This window comes from Neoarius graeffei, chromosome 24 (assembly GCF_027579695.1).
Source record: "Neoarius graeffei isolate fNeoGra1 chromosome 24, fNeoGra1.pri, whole genome shotgun sequence".
NCBI classification, from domain to species: Eukaryota; Metazoa; Chordata; class Actinopteri; order Siluriformes; family Ariidae; genus Neoarius; species Neoarius graeffei.
Window position 1 is genome coordinate 17517833 of NC_083592.1, and position 15345 is coordinate 17533177.

Below are 15345 nucleotides of genomic sequence, written 5' to 3' on the forward strand. Positions count from 1 at the left end.
TGTTTTCATATAGGGAGCTACCTTAACAGCACTGAATACTTGAGTGCTACTGTAGAGATACATTATATGCTGCTATTCATAATTAAATCTAGATCTTCTGAACTTTAACACATCATGGTGAAGAAAAAACTGCAATTTCCTGGCAACAAAATTGTGGCTAGTGAAAAGGCTGAATGGCTTGTGACTCAGGAAAACCACTAGCCACAGTGGCCGGTGAGCAAAAAAGTTAATAATAATTTATTACTTATTGTGCGCAATCTAACATGCTATAGTTAATGTAAAGCCCTGCTACAGACCCTCCACGCACAGGATGGTTTTCACACAATTCTCTGTAAACTCTACCTATTAAAGTGCACCATGGGTGTATGTGGGTTTAAAAAAAAACAACAACAAATAAACAGCAAGCCTTAAAGCAGTAGAGTTCTCTGAATAGAGCACAAGATTTAAGCAGGATTTATTAAAAAAAAATAAAATAAAAAAGGGAAAGTGGTCCTCTATATTTGCCATTACAGAAAAAGGCCATTTTACAATTAGATGTTGGGTTACATGATTGTTCTCATTCTTGCGAAGTTAAAATAAGTCATCTTTTGTTAGGCTAACATTCACTTTAGCTTAAGTTTAACATTGTGAAGCACAATATAGTAAAATAAGGAGCACATAAAAATGTACTGGTTCTTTGCTTGAAGGTCCATCATGTTATTCATGTCCCACACAGAAGTACTTCTAATAAAGTAGAAAAGAAAATGAGTAAGAATGACACCGCCACAAAAATTGTTAAAAATGAACAAACCCAAACCTCTTATAAAATTACAACCTGTCTACAGTTCTGGCCTGAGTTTCCTAAAAGCATCACAGCACGCAGGTCACCATTAAATGGTAGAGCGAGCAGCACAATGAACACTCTCTCCTAGTTAAGATGCTCTTAGTGTTAAGAGACTTTTGGGAACACCCCCCCATATTGCAAGAGGCATAACGAGACATAAAGCAAGCTATTTTATATTCTTGAAAAGTTCACATTTAGCAACTATCTTACTAGGTAACAGTCAATGTTTCTTCAGCTCTCTGGAAACCACCAAATGTTTAAATGTTTGTACATCAAAGAGTGTTCAAAGTTAGCTGAGATTCCTTCAGGAATCATTTTCCTACTGTACAGTTTACATACATCATCACTGATGTGACTAGAGAATATAAAAAAAAAAAAAACTAAAGCAATGCTGAGCAACAATCTCTTTAGTTATGAGATTATTGGATTGCTTTGTTAAATTACCTGGCATGCATTTACAGCTTCTTCTTGTTTGCTCAGAATGTTCACAAGCGCTGTGCCATGATTCTGGATAAACGGCTCACACTAAGAGAACACAGAGAGAATGAAGATCAATCAGAAATGAAACAATCAGCACTTGTTCATGTCGCGTTGATGAAATGATTAGGACTGTTACCCCTGGAAGGGCATTTGGATGACTGTGGCATGTCTTCCAGAGCAAAGAAGTCATCTGAGTCTCACTAGTATTCTGGCCTAGGTGAATCTGAGGATTGAATCTGAGGCCCAGGTGAGTCAGGATCACCAGGATTTTACAGGTTTTACAGTCTGATGGCAGAGATGGCACTGAAAAAAGGAAAACAATTACATGAGAGAGTGAACATAAGAGCATAAGATTTCACAGTTATTACTGGGGTAATACAGTTAAGTGCTTATTCTTATGGGGAACATAGATGTATTAGTACATTAATTACCTGAGGAACTGTTTATTTTCTGAAGTATAGTGTATTTAGTGTGAAGTTTATTTTCTTAAGTGCATTTTTAAAAGAATGCCACATCATATTGTACAGATGTACTGTCATGACTGCTGATGTAGAAAATATAGCATTCATTCATGTATAGAAATATTGTGAGAACTTCTACACCCACTCTTCCTGTGGCCTTTTCATATCTTTTGATCAGATTTTAAATCTTCTTAGCTGCTGTATTTTTCAGTTACATATTTTATAACTGTCAGATGGTGGCACGGTGGTGTAGTGGTTAGCGCTGTCGCCTCACAGCAAGAAGGTCCGGGTTCGAGCCCCGTGGCCGGCGAGGGCCTTTCTGTGTGGAATTTGCATGTTGTCCGCGTGGGTTTCCTCCGGGTGCTCCGGTTTCCCCCACCGTCCAAAGACATGCAGGTTAGGTTAACTGGTGACTCTAAATTGACCGTAGGTGTGAGTGTGAATGGTTGTCTGTGTCTATGTGTCAGCCCTGTGATGACCTGGTGACTTGTCCAGGGTGTACCCCGCCTTTCGCCCGTAGTCAGCTGGGATAGGCTCCAGCTTGCCTGCGACCCTGTAGAACAGGATAAAGCGGCTACAGATAATGAGATGAGATAACTGTCAGATGCCAAACACTGGCATCTTTAAATCAGGCCTAGACACCAAACAGTCATAGATTATTTTTTCTGCTCATGTGTAGGATTGTAGTCTTGATTTTGTAACACTTTTTGTTCAGATTGTAAATATGGTAATTTTTCTTTTTTAAACAACTTTCCATTTAAGTCTTAGTGCACCAAAACTTCAGTGGTGCTTGAAAGTTTAGTTTAGAATTTTAGAATTTTCTATATTTCTGCATAAATATGACTTAAAACATCATCAGATTTTCACACAAGTCCTAAAAGTAGATAAAGAGATAAACCCAGTTAAACAAATGAGACAAAAAATATTATACTTGGTAATTTATTTATTGAGGAAAAAGATCCAATATTACATATCTGTGAGTGGCAAAAGTATGTGAACCTTTGCTTTCAATATCTGGTGTGACCCCTTGTGCAGCAATAACTGCAACTAAATGTTTCCGGTAACTGTTGATCAGTCCTGCACACTGGCTTGGAGGAATTTTAGTCCATTCCTCCATACAAAACAGCTTCAACTCTGGGATGTTGGTGGGTTTCCTCACATGAACTGCTCGCTTCAGGTTCTTCCACAACATTTCCATTGGATTAAGGTCAGGACTTTGACTTGGCCATTCCAAAACATTAACTTTATTCTTCATTAACCATTCTTTGGTAGAACGACTTGTGTGCTTAGGGTCATTGCCTTGCTGCATGACCCACCTTCTCTTGAGATTCAGTTCATGGAGAAATGTCCTGACATTTTCCTTTAGAATTTGCTGGTATAATTCAGAATCCATTGTTCCATCAATGATGGCAAGCCGTCCTGGCCCAGATGCAGCAAAACAGGCCCAAACCATGATACTACCACCACCAAGTTTCACAGATGGGATAAGGGTCTTATGCTGGAATACATTGTTTTCCTTTCTCCAAACATAACACTTCTCATCTAAACCAAAAAGTTCTATTTTGGTCTCATCCGTCCACAAAACATTTTTCCAATAGCCTTCTGGCTTGTCCACGTGATCTTTAGCAAACTGCAGATGAGCAGCAATGTTCTTTTTGGAGAGCAGTGGCTTTCTCCTTGCAACCTTGCCATGCACACCAGTATTGTTCAGTGTTCTCCCGATGGTGGATTCATGAACATTAACATTAGCCAATGTGAGAGAGACCTTCAGTTGCCTAGAATTTACCCTGGGGTTCTTTGTGACCCCACCGACTATTACACGCCTTGCTCTTGGAGTGATCTTTGTTGGTCGACCACTCCTGGGGAGGGTAACAATGATCTTGAATTTCCTCCATTTGTACGCAATCTGTCTGACTGTGGATTGGTGGAGTCCAAACTCTTTAGAGATGGTTTTGTAACCTTTTCCAGCCTGATGAGCATCAACAGCGCTTTTTCTGAGGTCCTCAGAAATCTCCTTTGTTCGTGCTATGATACACTTCCACAAACATGGGTTGTGAAGATCAGACTTTGATAGATCCCTGTTCTTTAAATAAAACAGGGTGCCCACTCACACCTGATTGTCATCCCATTGATTGAAAACACCTGACTCTAATTTAACCTTCAAATTAACTGCTAATCCTAGAGGTTCACATACTTTTGCCACTCACAGATATGTAATATTGGATCATTTTCCTCAATAAATAAATGACCAAGTATAGTATTTTGTCTCATTTGTTTACTGGGTAGTCTCTATATATCTACTTTTAGGAATTGTGTGAAAATCTGATGTTGTTTTAGGTCATATTTATGCAGAAATATAGAAAATTCTAAAGGGTTCACAAACTTTCAAGCATGACTAAAGCTATTTTTGCACTGGGAGCCTGAACAAATCGGTTTTGAGATAAAGTGTGAACTAGAAGGGCACACGGTAGAGTGCATACCAAGCCACAAACAAACAGAGGCAAAAAAAAAAACCCAACCTCCTCTAATACAATTGGCGGAGGTAAAAAAGGAAAATGTACTTCTATTTATTATCCAGAAGGCATAGAGAATAATATTTATTCAGACTCTGTACTAGTCTTGAGAATGTGATATTACCTCACTATTTTTGCTATTTACCTAGAGCAGGTGAGTCCTGGCCAAGACACAAGTGCAGCAGCGTGCATATCGTGTGCGGAGTGGCAGAAGTGAGCAGGAAATCAAGGATCTGCTTGCCATATTTTTCCAGGATATTGTCGCACTGCTCTTTATAGTGATCAGGCAAGTGGTCACAGATTTTCTCCAAAAGCTTCACCACACTCTCCTAAAGCAATTGTTACTAATTTTTAGTGTTTACATTCTTTGCATTCTTTGAGCAATATACACAAGTACTAATTGAATTGATTTTCCAAAAAGAGCGTGTGGAAGTCTTACTTCGGTTCTCTCTTTTGGCAACATTTCTTCCAGTTTTTTGATGAGGAAAAGGCAGAAGGTGCACTGTGGGCTGATTTGTAACTGTAGGGGCAGACAGTTACAAAGAGTGATGTTAAAAGAGGATGATCAAAGCACACATAAAATAAAAAAAAAATTATAAAAAAAGGACAAACATTCATGCATTCTATCATCTTCAGTGACCACTTTGTCCTGGATCCAGAGTCCATCACTGATACCCCTTTTCCACCAACAGGGAATGGGTTCTGTTCTGGTTCATGCACCAAATTTTGAACCGTTCAGAGCATTTCAAACAAAAATAAATTGGTTTGGGATTTGAAAAGTTAGTTTCCAGCTGGAACCAAAATAAAGCTGGTTTATTGCGAACCATGATGACATAGGTGGCCATGTCATTACAGTGTCTTGCAAAAGTATTCATCCCCCTTGGGGTTTGTCCTGTTTTGTCACATTACAAGCTGGAATTAAAATTGATTGTTGGGGGGTTAGCACCATTTCATTTACACAACATGCCTACCACTTTAAAAGGTGCATTTTTTTATTGTGACACGAACAATAATTTTTTTTTAATTGTGACACAAACAATAATGGCGGCATGGTGGTGTAGTGGTTAGTGCTGTCGCCTCACAGCAAGAAGGTCCAGGTTCGAGCCCCGTGGCCGGCGAGGGCCTTTCTGTGCGGAGTTTGCATGTTCTCCCCGTGTCTGCGTGGGTTTCCTCTGGATGCTCCAGTTTCCCCCACAGTCCAAAGACATGCAGGTTAGGTTAACTGGTGACTCTAAATTGACCGTAGGTGTAAATGTGAGTGTGAATGGTTGTCTGTGTTTATGTGTCAGCCCTGTGATGACCTGGCAACTTGTCCAGGGTGTACCCCACCTTTCGCCCGTAGTCAGCTGGGATAGGCTCCAGCTTGCCTGCGACCCTGTAGAACAGGATAAAGTGGCATGAGATGAGATGAGATGAGATGAGATATATGAGATGAGATATATGATATATGAGATGAGATATATGATATATGAGATGAGATATATGAGATATATGAGATGAGATGAGATATGAGAGATGAGATGAGATATGAGAGATGAGATATGAGAGATGAGATATGAGAGATGAGAGATGAGATGAGATATGAGAGATGAGATGAGATGAGATATGAGAGATGAGATGAGATATGAGAGATGAGATGAGATGAGATGAGATATGAGAGATGAGATGAGATATGAGAGATGAGATGAGATATGAGAGATGAGATGAGATATGAGAGATGAGATGAGATGAGATGAGATATGAGAGATGAGATGAGATGAGATGAGATATGAGAGATGAGATGAGATGAGATGAGCAATAATCCCCTCATAGAACTGCCACCTTATTGTGGTGGAGGGGTTTGTGTGCTTGAATGATCCTAGGAGCTATGTTGTCGGGGGCATTACGCCCCTGTTATCTCCCAAGGCAGACAGGTCCTAGGTGACAGGCCAGACTAAGAGCATTTCACCAAAACCCCTTATGGATAACAATCGATCAAGGACTGTGACGTCGCCCAGTATGGCGCAGCCGGGGCCCCACCCTGGAGCCAGGCCCGGGGTTGGGGCTCATATGCGAGCGCTTGGTGGCTGGGCCTTTGCCCACGGGGCCCGGCCGGGCTCAGCCCGAAGCGGTGACGTGGGCCCGACCTCCTGTGGGTTCACCACCCACAGAGGTAGCCGTAGGGGACTGGTGCAGTGTGGATTGGGCGGCAGTCGAAGGCAGGGGCCTCGACGACCTGATCCCTGAACACAGTGGCTAGCTGTTGGGACATGGAATGTCACTTTGCTGGGGGTAAAGAGCCAGAGCTTGTGCGGGAGGTTGAGAGGTACTGGCTAGAGATAGTCGGGCTCACCTCCATGCACAGCTTGGGCTCTGGAACCCAGCTCCTTGAGAGGGGCTGGACTCTCCACTTCTCTGGAGTCGCCCATGGTGAATGGCAGCAGGCTGGTGTGGGCTTGCTTATAGCTCCCCAGCTCAGCCGCCATGTGTTGGAGTTTACCCCAGTGAACGAGAGGGTCGCCTCTCTGCGCCTTTGGATCAGGGAGAGGGCTCTTGCTGTTGTTTGTGCCTATGGGCTGAATAGCAGTATCCGGCCTTCTTGGAGTCCCTGGGAGGGGTACTGGGAGGTGCTCAGACTGGGGACTCCATTGTTCTACTGGGGGACTTCAATGCTCACGTGGGCGACGACAGTGATACCTGGAGGGGCGTGATTGGGAGGAACAGCCTCCCTGATCTGAACCCGAGTGGTGTTTTGTTATTGGACACTAGTCATGGTTTGTCCATAATGAACACCATGTTCGAGCATGGGGTGTCCATAAGTGCACGTGGCACCAGGACACCTTAGGTCGGAGGTCGATGATCGACTTTGTTGTCATTTCATCGGATCTCTGACCCTATGTCTTGGACACTCGGGTGAAGAGAGGGGCTGAGCTGTCAACTGATCACCACCTGGTGGTGAGTTGGATCCGCTGGCGGAGGAGGAAGCCGGACAGACCTGGCAGGCCCAAATGTATGGTGAGGGTCTGCTGGGAATGTCTGGCCGAGCACTCTGACGGGGAGGTCTTTAACTCCCACCTCCGGGAGAGCTTCTCCCAGCTTCCGAGGGAGGCAGGGGACATTGAGTCTGAGTGGACCATGTTCTCTGCCTCCATTGTTGACACGGCTGTTCGGAGCTGTGGCCACAAGGCCTGTCATGGCGGCAATCCCCGAACCCGGTGGTGGACACCGGAAGTAAGGGATGCCGTCAAGCTGAAGAAGGAGTCCTGTCGGGCCATGTTGGCCTCCGGGACTCCTGAGGGAGCTGACGGGTATTGGCAAGCCAGGCGTGCCGCAGCTCGGGCAGTTGTGGAGGCAAAAACTCAGAACTGGGAGGAGTTCAGTGAGGCCATGGAGGAGGACTATCGGTCAGCCTCGAAGAAATTCTGGCAAACTGTCCAGCACCTCAGGAGGGGGAAGCAGTACTCTGCCAACACTGTTTACAGTGCGGGTGGGGAGCTGTTGACCTTGACTGGGGACATTGTCGGGCGGTGGAAGGAATACTTTGAGGATCTCCTCAATCCCACCATCACGTCTTCCATTGAGGAAGCGGAGGCTGATGACTCAGAGGTGGACTCGTCCATTACCGAAGCCGAAGTCACTGAGGTGGTTAGCAAGCTCCTTGGTGGCAAGGCACCAGGGGTGGATGAGATCTGCCCCGAGTATCTCAAGTCTCTGGATGTTGTGGGGCTGTCTTGGCTGACACGCCTCTGCAACATCGCATGGCGGTCGGGGACAGTGCCTCTGGAGTGGCAGACTGGGGTGGTGGTCCCTCTTTTTAAGAAAGGGGACTGGAGAGTCTGCTCCAATTATAGGGGAATCATACTTCTCAGCCTTCCAGGGAAGGTTTACTCCAGGGTACTGGAGAGGAGAATTCGGCCAGCAGTTGAACCTCGGATCCAGGAGGAACAATGCGGTTTTCGTCCTGGTCGTGGAACACTGGACCAGCTCTATACCCTTCATAGGGTGCTTGAGGGTTCATGGGAGTTTGCCCAGCCAGTCCACATGTGCTTTGTGGATCTGGAGAAGGCATTCGACTGTGTCCCTTGTGGTATTCTGTGGAGGGTGCTTCGGGAGTATGGGGTTCGGGGCTCTTTGCTAAGGGCTGTCCGGTCCCTGTACAAACAGAGCAGGAGTCTGGTTCACATTGCCGGCAGTAAGTCAGACCTGTTCCCAGTGCATGTTGGACTCTGGCAGGGCTGCCCTTTGTCACCGGTTCTGTTCATAAACTTTATGGACAGAATTTCTAGGCGCAGCCAGGGGCCAGAAGGAATCCTGTTTGGGAACCACAGGATTTCATCTCTGCTTTTTGCAGATGATGTTGTCCTGTTGGCTTCTTCAAACCAGGACCTTCAGCATGCACTGGGGCGGTTTGCAGTCGAGTGTGAAGCGGCTGGGATGAGAATCAGCACCTCCAAGTCTGAGGCCATGGTTTTTGACCGGAAAAGGGTGGCTTGCCCTCTTCAGGTTGGTGGAGAAGTCCTGCCTCAAGTGGAGGAGTTTAAGTATCTCAGGATCTTGTTCACGAGTGAAGGAAGGATAGAGCGTGAGATTGACAGGCGGATCGGTGCGGCCTCCGCAGTGATGCGGTCGCTTTACCGGTCCGTCGTGGTGAAGAAGGGTGCTGAGCCAAAAGGCAAAGCTCTCGATTTACCAGTCGATCTACGTTCCGACTCTCACCTATGGTCATGAGCTTTGGGTAATGACCGAAAGAACAAGATCGCGGATACAAGCGGCTGAAATGAGTTTCCTTCGCAGGGTGGCTGGGCGTTCCCTTAGAGATAGGGTGAGAAGCACAGTCACTCGGGAGGAGCTCGGAGTAGAGCCGCTGCTCCTCCACATTGAGAGGAATCAGCTGAGGTGGCTCGGGCATCTCTTTCGGATGCCTCCTGGATGCCTCCCTGGGGAGGTGTTCCAGGCATGTCCCCCCGGGAGGAGGCCCCGGCGAAGATCCAGGAGACGCTGGAGGGACTATGTCTCTCAGCTGGCCTGGGAATGCCTCTGTGTTCTTCCCGAGGAGCTGGCCGAGGTGTCTGGGGAAAGGGAAGTTTGGGCTTCCATGCTCAGACTGCTGCCTCTGTGACCCGGCCCCGGATAAGCAGAAGAAGACGAGACGAGACAAACAATAATGAAAATGGAAAAAAAAAAAACAGAAATCTGGAGTGTGCATAGGTATTCACCCCCTTTGGTATGAAACCCCTAAATAAGAGCTGGTCCAACCAATTCATTTCATAAGTCACATAATTAGTTAAGATCCACCTGTGTGCAGTCACATGTGTCACATGATCTGTCACATGATGTCTATATAAATCAACCTGTTCTGGAATGACCCTGACTCTGCAACACTACTAAGCAAGTGACATGAAAACCAAGGAGCACTCCAAACAGGTCAGAGACAATGTTTTGGAGAAGTATCGATCAGGGTTGGGTTATAAAAAAAATATCCCAAACTTTGAATATCCTACGGAGTACCATTAAATCCATTATAGCAAACTGGAAAGAATATGTCACCACTACAAACCTGACAAGAGAAGGTCGCCCACCAAAACTCACAGACCGGGCAAGGAGGGCATTAATCAGAGATGCAACAAGGACATCAAAGATAACACTGAAAAAGCTGCAAAGATCCACAGCGGAGATGGGAGTATCTGTCCACAGGACCACTTTAAGCCGTACACTCCACAGAGTGGGGTTTTATGGAAGAGTGGTTCAAAAAAAGCCATTGCTTAAAGAAAAAAAATAAGAAAAGATGTTTGGAGTTTGCCCAACAGCATGTGGAAGACTCCCCAAACACATGGAAGATTCTCTCATCAGATGAGACTAAAATTGAACTTTTGGGCCATCATGGGAAACGTCATGTGTGGCGCAAACCAAGGTCGCCCACCAAAACTCACAGACCGGGCAAGGAGGGCATTAATCAGAGATGCAACAAGGACACCAAAGATAACACTGAAAAAGCTGCAAAGATCCACAGCAGAGATGGGAGTATCTGTCCACAGGACCACTTTAAGCCGTACACTCCACAGAGTGGGGTTTTATGGAAGAGTGGTTCAAAAAAAGCCATTGCTTAAAGAAAAAAAATAAGAAAAGATGTTTGGAGTTTGCCCAACAGCATGTGGAAGACTCCCCAAACACATGGAAGATTCTCTCATCAGATGAGACTAAAATTGAACTTTTGGGCCATCATGGGAAACGTCATGTGTGGCGCAAACCCAACACTTCCCAACACCCTGAGAACACCATTCCTCCAGTGAAGCATGGTGGTAGCAGCATCATGCTGTGGGGATATTTTTCATCTGCAGGGACAGGAAACCTGGTCAGGATTAAAGGAAAGCTGGATTGCACTAAATACAGGGCAATTCTGGAGGAAAACCTGTTTGAGTCAGCCAGAGGTTTGAGACTGGGATGAAGGTTCACATTCCAGCAGGACAATGACCCTAAACATACTGCTAAAGCTACACTGGACATGATTTAAAGGGAAACAATTAAATGTCTTGGAATAGCCTCCTCAAAGCTCAGACCTTAATCCAACTGAGAATCTGTGGCATAACTTGAAGATTGCTGTACACCAACACAACCAATCTAACTTGAAGGAGTTGGAGCAGTTTTGCCTTGAGGAATGAGCAAAAATCCCAGTGTGTTAAGCTAATAGAGTCATACCCCAATAAACTTGCAGCTGTAACTGCATAAAAAGGTGGCTCTACAAAGTATTGACTTGGGGGGGGTGAATACCAATGCACACTCCAGATTTCTGTTTTTCATCTTAAAATTGTTTGTGTCACAATTTAAAAAAAAAATTGCACCTTTAAAGTTGTAGGCATGTTGTGTAAATTAAATGGTACTAACCCCCAACAAATCAATTTTAATTCCAGCTTGTAATGTGACAAAACAGGACAAACACCAAGGGGGATGAATACTTTTGCAAGACACTGTAATTTGGAGAGGAAGCAGAGTGGAGTGCAATAACAGAGCAAAAGTTTGCAGGTAATCAATGTGATTCGCCATCTTGCTACTATTGTTTACTTATGTCGTATATTGGGTGAAGCCTTCTGTTCATGACACATCCTTGATTACAACAGTTCTTTTTAAAACTGGTGAAAACGCAGGCTGGTTCATGAGCTGGCATCAAGGGTCCTGACACAACCGGTTGAAAAACCTGGTCCCTGCTGGTCGAAAAGTAGCTTGAGTGTGAGGAGAGAATACTCGTGGGATGCTGGTCTATTGCACAGTACCGCACACACACACACACACACACAAAATCAATTAGAAGCAATTTAATATAGTCTGCCTATGTTTTGGGGAGTTGGGATGAAACCACACAGACACGGGGAGAACATGTAAAACTTCACACTATAGTCAGGACAGGCACTGTTACTCTTAAATTCAGCTGCATACCTCATGACTGGTTCCTGGTGAAGGCTGCACTTGGATGAATTCAGCTTCCTGGAATTCAACATTGAGCAACTCTGGAGCTTTGTGTTCTGGCTGAACAGCACACAGTCCGAGCACCATGCATATCTCCCCCTCCTTATGTGCCTACAGAACAAATTACATGCCTTATTTCATTGTTTATTATTAACAATGGACACTGATTTGGGCCAAAATGTTTGATTTTATAGCAATACAATTGTAACATTCATTTAAGTCCAATATCTGTATTGGGTTGTGGACTTACACTGAATGCAATAAATCCTTGTATAACTATTGGCAGATACTTTTGCACCAAATCCTTACAGTCATTAATCGCTGGGCCACTGGGGAGACGACTACAAAACGTATTAAGAGTCTCTTGGATCAGTTCCTGTAAATGAGAGTGTGAAGCTGAGGTTAATATTATTCTTCCTCTAACTTATGTAGTCTTTAATAAAGTCACACCACTACTTGCACTTCCTTAAAACCTAGAAGAAATGGCAACAACATTGTAGAAGTGAACTTCTACAAATATAGCATTAGTTTTACAGAGTGGTTAATCATGCACCATAATATCTCTCTCTCTCACACACACACACACACACACACACACACACACACACACACACACACACACACACACACACACACACGCAGTTGTACTCACTTGAGTTTCTGTATGGGAGAGCAGATCTGAGAAAAGCTCAATGATCCTGGTACAGTCAGAGCACATGTTTTTGGTCTACAATGAGAACTAAATATCAGTTTGGTCCCAAATATCCACTGACTTTATTACATACTGCACATCAAACAAGTAAATAATAAACTGGCTACTGCATGTATGTTTTTTTTAAACTATGTACCAGATTCCAGTTTGTTGGTAATAGTTACATAGGTGTCTCTAATAAACAGCCTACTATGCACATAGCAAAATGTACCACGCCCTGTTTTATTTTTAACAAAGATAAAGTGACATCAGTATAATTATTTTTTGGGATCAGTTATTATCAGATTATTTGCTGTTAAGAAATGTCTGGATTTTTGTGGCACCAAGCACACCACCACCAAAAAGTTGTAAGAAAAATACACAGTGTGAAGAAACAAGGCTGGAACTGACTTCTTTCTAGCCTAGACTGGTAGACTCATACAGCGTATCAGTGATAATTGTTGCATTTACACAGAGTGAAATACCCCCATGGTTTGATCTCTACTTGAGTATGTAATGTATTAATATAGGTCTTTCACTCTATGTAAATGCATCTGCATATTGTACATTCTTGTACACTGTATGTCATCAACAACTAGAAACACACTTGTACTTACTATGGTTCCATAGTAAGTTTCACAACCTTTTTTCAGGTCCAGAAATAATGTGGAAGTGTGACAGCAATGTAGCACAAACAAGGTTTCAGGTCTTCATGATGCGACTTCATTTCTCAGAGCAACTCAACACTAATGTTTTTCATGCTTACACATGAACACAATTGTTATTTTTGAGAGATTAAGCACCACAATGTAGCACATAATAAATGTCTTCCCTCCTTTCATACCACATACTAAATTATATTAAAATATTAAAACATACTCTGCAAAACTTTGTAATCCTAATTTTTAAACACTCATCTTGGCGCTGAATAGGCTATTTATCATAAATTATATCAGAAATATTCAAATTCGACAAACAGTGAGTTATTTATTACTTATTTAAAGTAATATTCATGGTCCAGTTTACTAACGAGAGCTGAAACACCAAAAATCACTTACCATTGAAAGGTTGGAGGTTTTCGGAGGAGAGGATGGCCAGATGATTCTTGCATGTCCTGTAATAAAACAAAACGTTCTTCAAGCATTATTCAATGGATTTCAGTCATGAAATAATCTTTGGGAGTCAATTAACTAAATGAAGGAATAATAGGGAGGGAATTATGGAACGCAAAAACTCAAGGCTACAATCAAGCCAAAAGAACCAAAGTCACAAGTCAGTGTATTTAAATTAAGGGCAGAATTTCCACTGAAGTAAAATATGTAATTTCAACAAAATATGACGTTTATCTTCGAGTGATGAACATATTTCATGAGTGAGTGAGGCAAACGAGTTAAATATTTTTCCAGCACGAGAAGATAAACTTCATATCTTCGCACCACTGTGTAATATATATATATATATATATATATATATATATATATATATATATATACACACACACACACGTTATACAGTGTGTATATATATATATATATATATATATATATATATATATATATATATATATATGGGCGGCACGGTGGTGTAGTGGTTAGCGCTGTCGCCTCACAGCAAGAAGGTCCTGGGTTCAAGCCCCGGGGCCGGCGAGGGCCTTTCTGTGTGGAGTTTGCATGTTCTCCCCGTGTCCGCGTGGGTTTCCTCCGGGTGCTCCGGTTTCCCCCACAGTCCAAAGACATGCAGGTTAGGTTAACTGGTGACTCTAAATTGACCGTAGGTGTGAATGTGAGTGTGAATGGTTGTCTGTGTCTATGTGTCAGCCCTGTGATGACCTGGCGACTTGTCCAGGGTGTACCCCGCCTTTCGCCCGTAGTCAGCTGGGATAGGCTCCAGCTTGCCTGCGACCCTGTAGAAGGATAAAGCGGCTAGAGATAATGAGATGAGATGAGATATATATATATATATATACACACGTTATACATATATATATATATATATATATATATATATATATATATATACACACGTTATACAGTATATATATATATATATATATATATATATATATATATATATGTTAAAGAAGATATATACAGTATATATATCGCTTCATATTAAATGCAGCCTCCATCCGCACTGGAAGGAGACCAGTGAGGAATCAAATAACAAGAGAAAAGACAGAAGCAAGAACTGAAGATCAGATGAGAGGTTTAATATGTATTTTTGTGGAAGAGTTAGTACCTGCTATGGTTTTCGTTAACACGAATACCTGCCAGTGCATTTTCTTGACTATTTGTGTAATAATAATATGATTATTATTCGTTATTTCGTTTTGAGGCAGGTGTGTTCATCATAACAGCAACGATGTGCATAACAGCAACGATGTGCATCTTACCAGTTATCAGGACACAGGCAAGGAGGAAGAGACGGAGAGCAGGTGCTGCGGACATCATGAACCTTTCAGGAATGAGGATAGATGCGAGCGAGCGTGTGTGTGTATTATAAGAGCTGCGCCTCTCAGAGCGGAAGAGGAAACACAACTGCTCATGTCTCATGGCTTAAATCTGGCCAATCAGGTGCATTCTAGGAAACCCTCACGATGAAATAATTTCTATACACACACACACATATATATATATATATATATATATATATATATATATATATATATATATATATATATATATATATATATAGTGCCTTGCAAAAGTATTCATCCCCCTTGGTGTTTGTCCTGTTTTGTTGCATTACAAGCTGGAATTAAAATGGATTTGGGGGGGTTAGCACCATTTGATTTACACAAGGTGCCTACCACTTTAAAGGTGCACATTGTTTCTTTTTTATTGTGACACAATAATTAAAATGAAAAAAAAAAAATCTGGAGTGTACAAAAGTATTCTCCCTCCCTCACCATCTCTAGCCGCTTTATCCTGTTCTACA

General features: G+C 42.9%; 1 protein-coding gene across 1 annotated transcript; it reads right to left on the bottom strand.

Annotated features, from left to right (window-relative positions):
• Positions 1-437: 437 nt before the first annotated feature.
• sftpbb (surfactant protein Bb) lies at positions 438-14908 on the bottom strand. The gene is made up of 10 exons (XM_060906834.1): positions 14801-14908; positions 13467-13522; positions 12370-12444; positions 11968-12093; positions 11688-11828; positions 4717-4797; positions 4423-4606; positions 1440-1606; positions 1268-1348; positions 438-723 (listed from the first exon to the last, which is right to left on the bottom strand). The coding sequence occupies exons 1-10, from the start codon at positions 14856-14858 to the stop codon at positions 697-699; spliced, it is 996 nt and encodes a 331-aa protein (XP_060762817.1). The 5' UTR covers positions 14859-14908; the 3' UTR covers positions 438-696.
• Between the last annotated feature and the right edge of the window lie 437 nt (positions 14909-15345).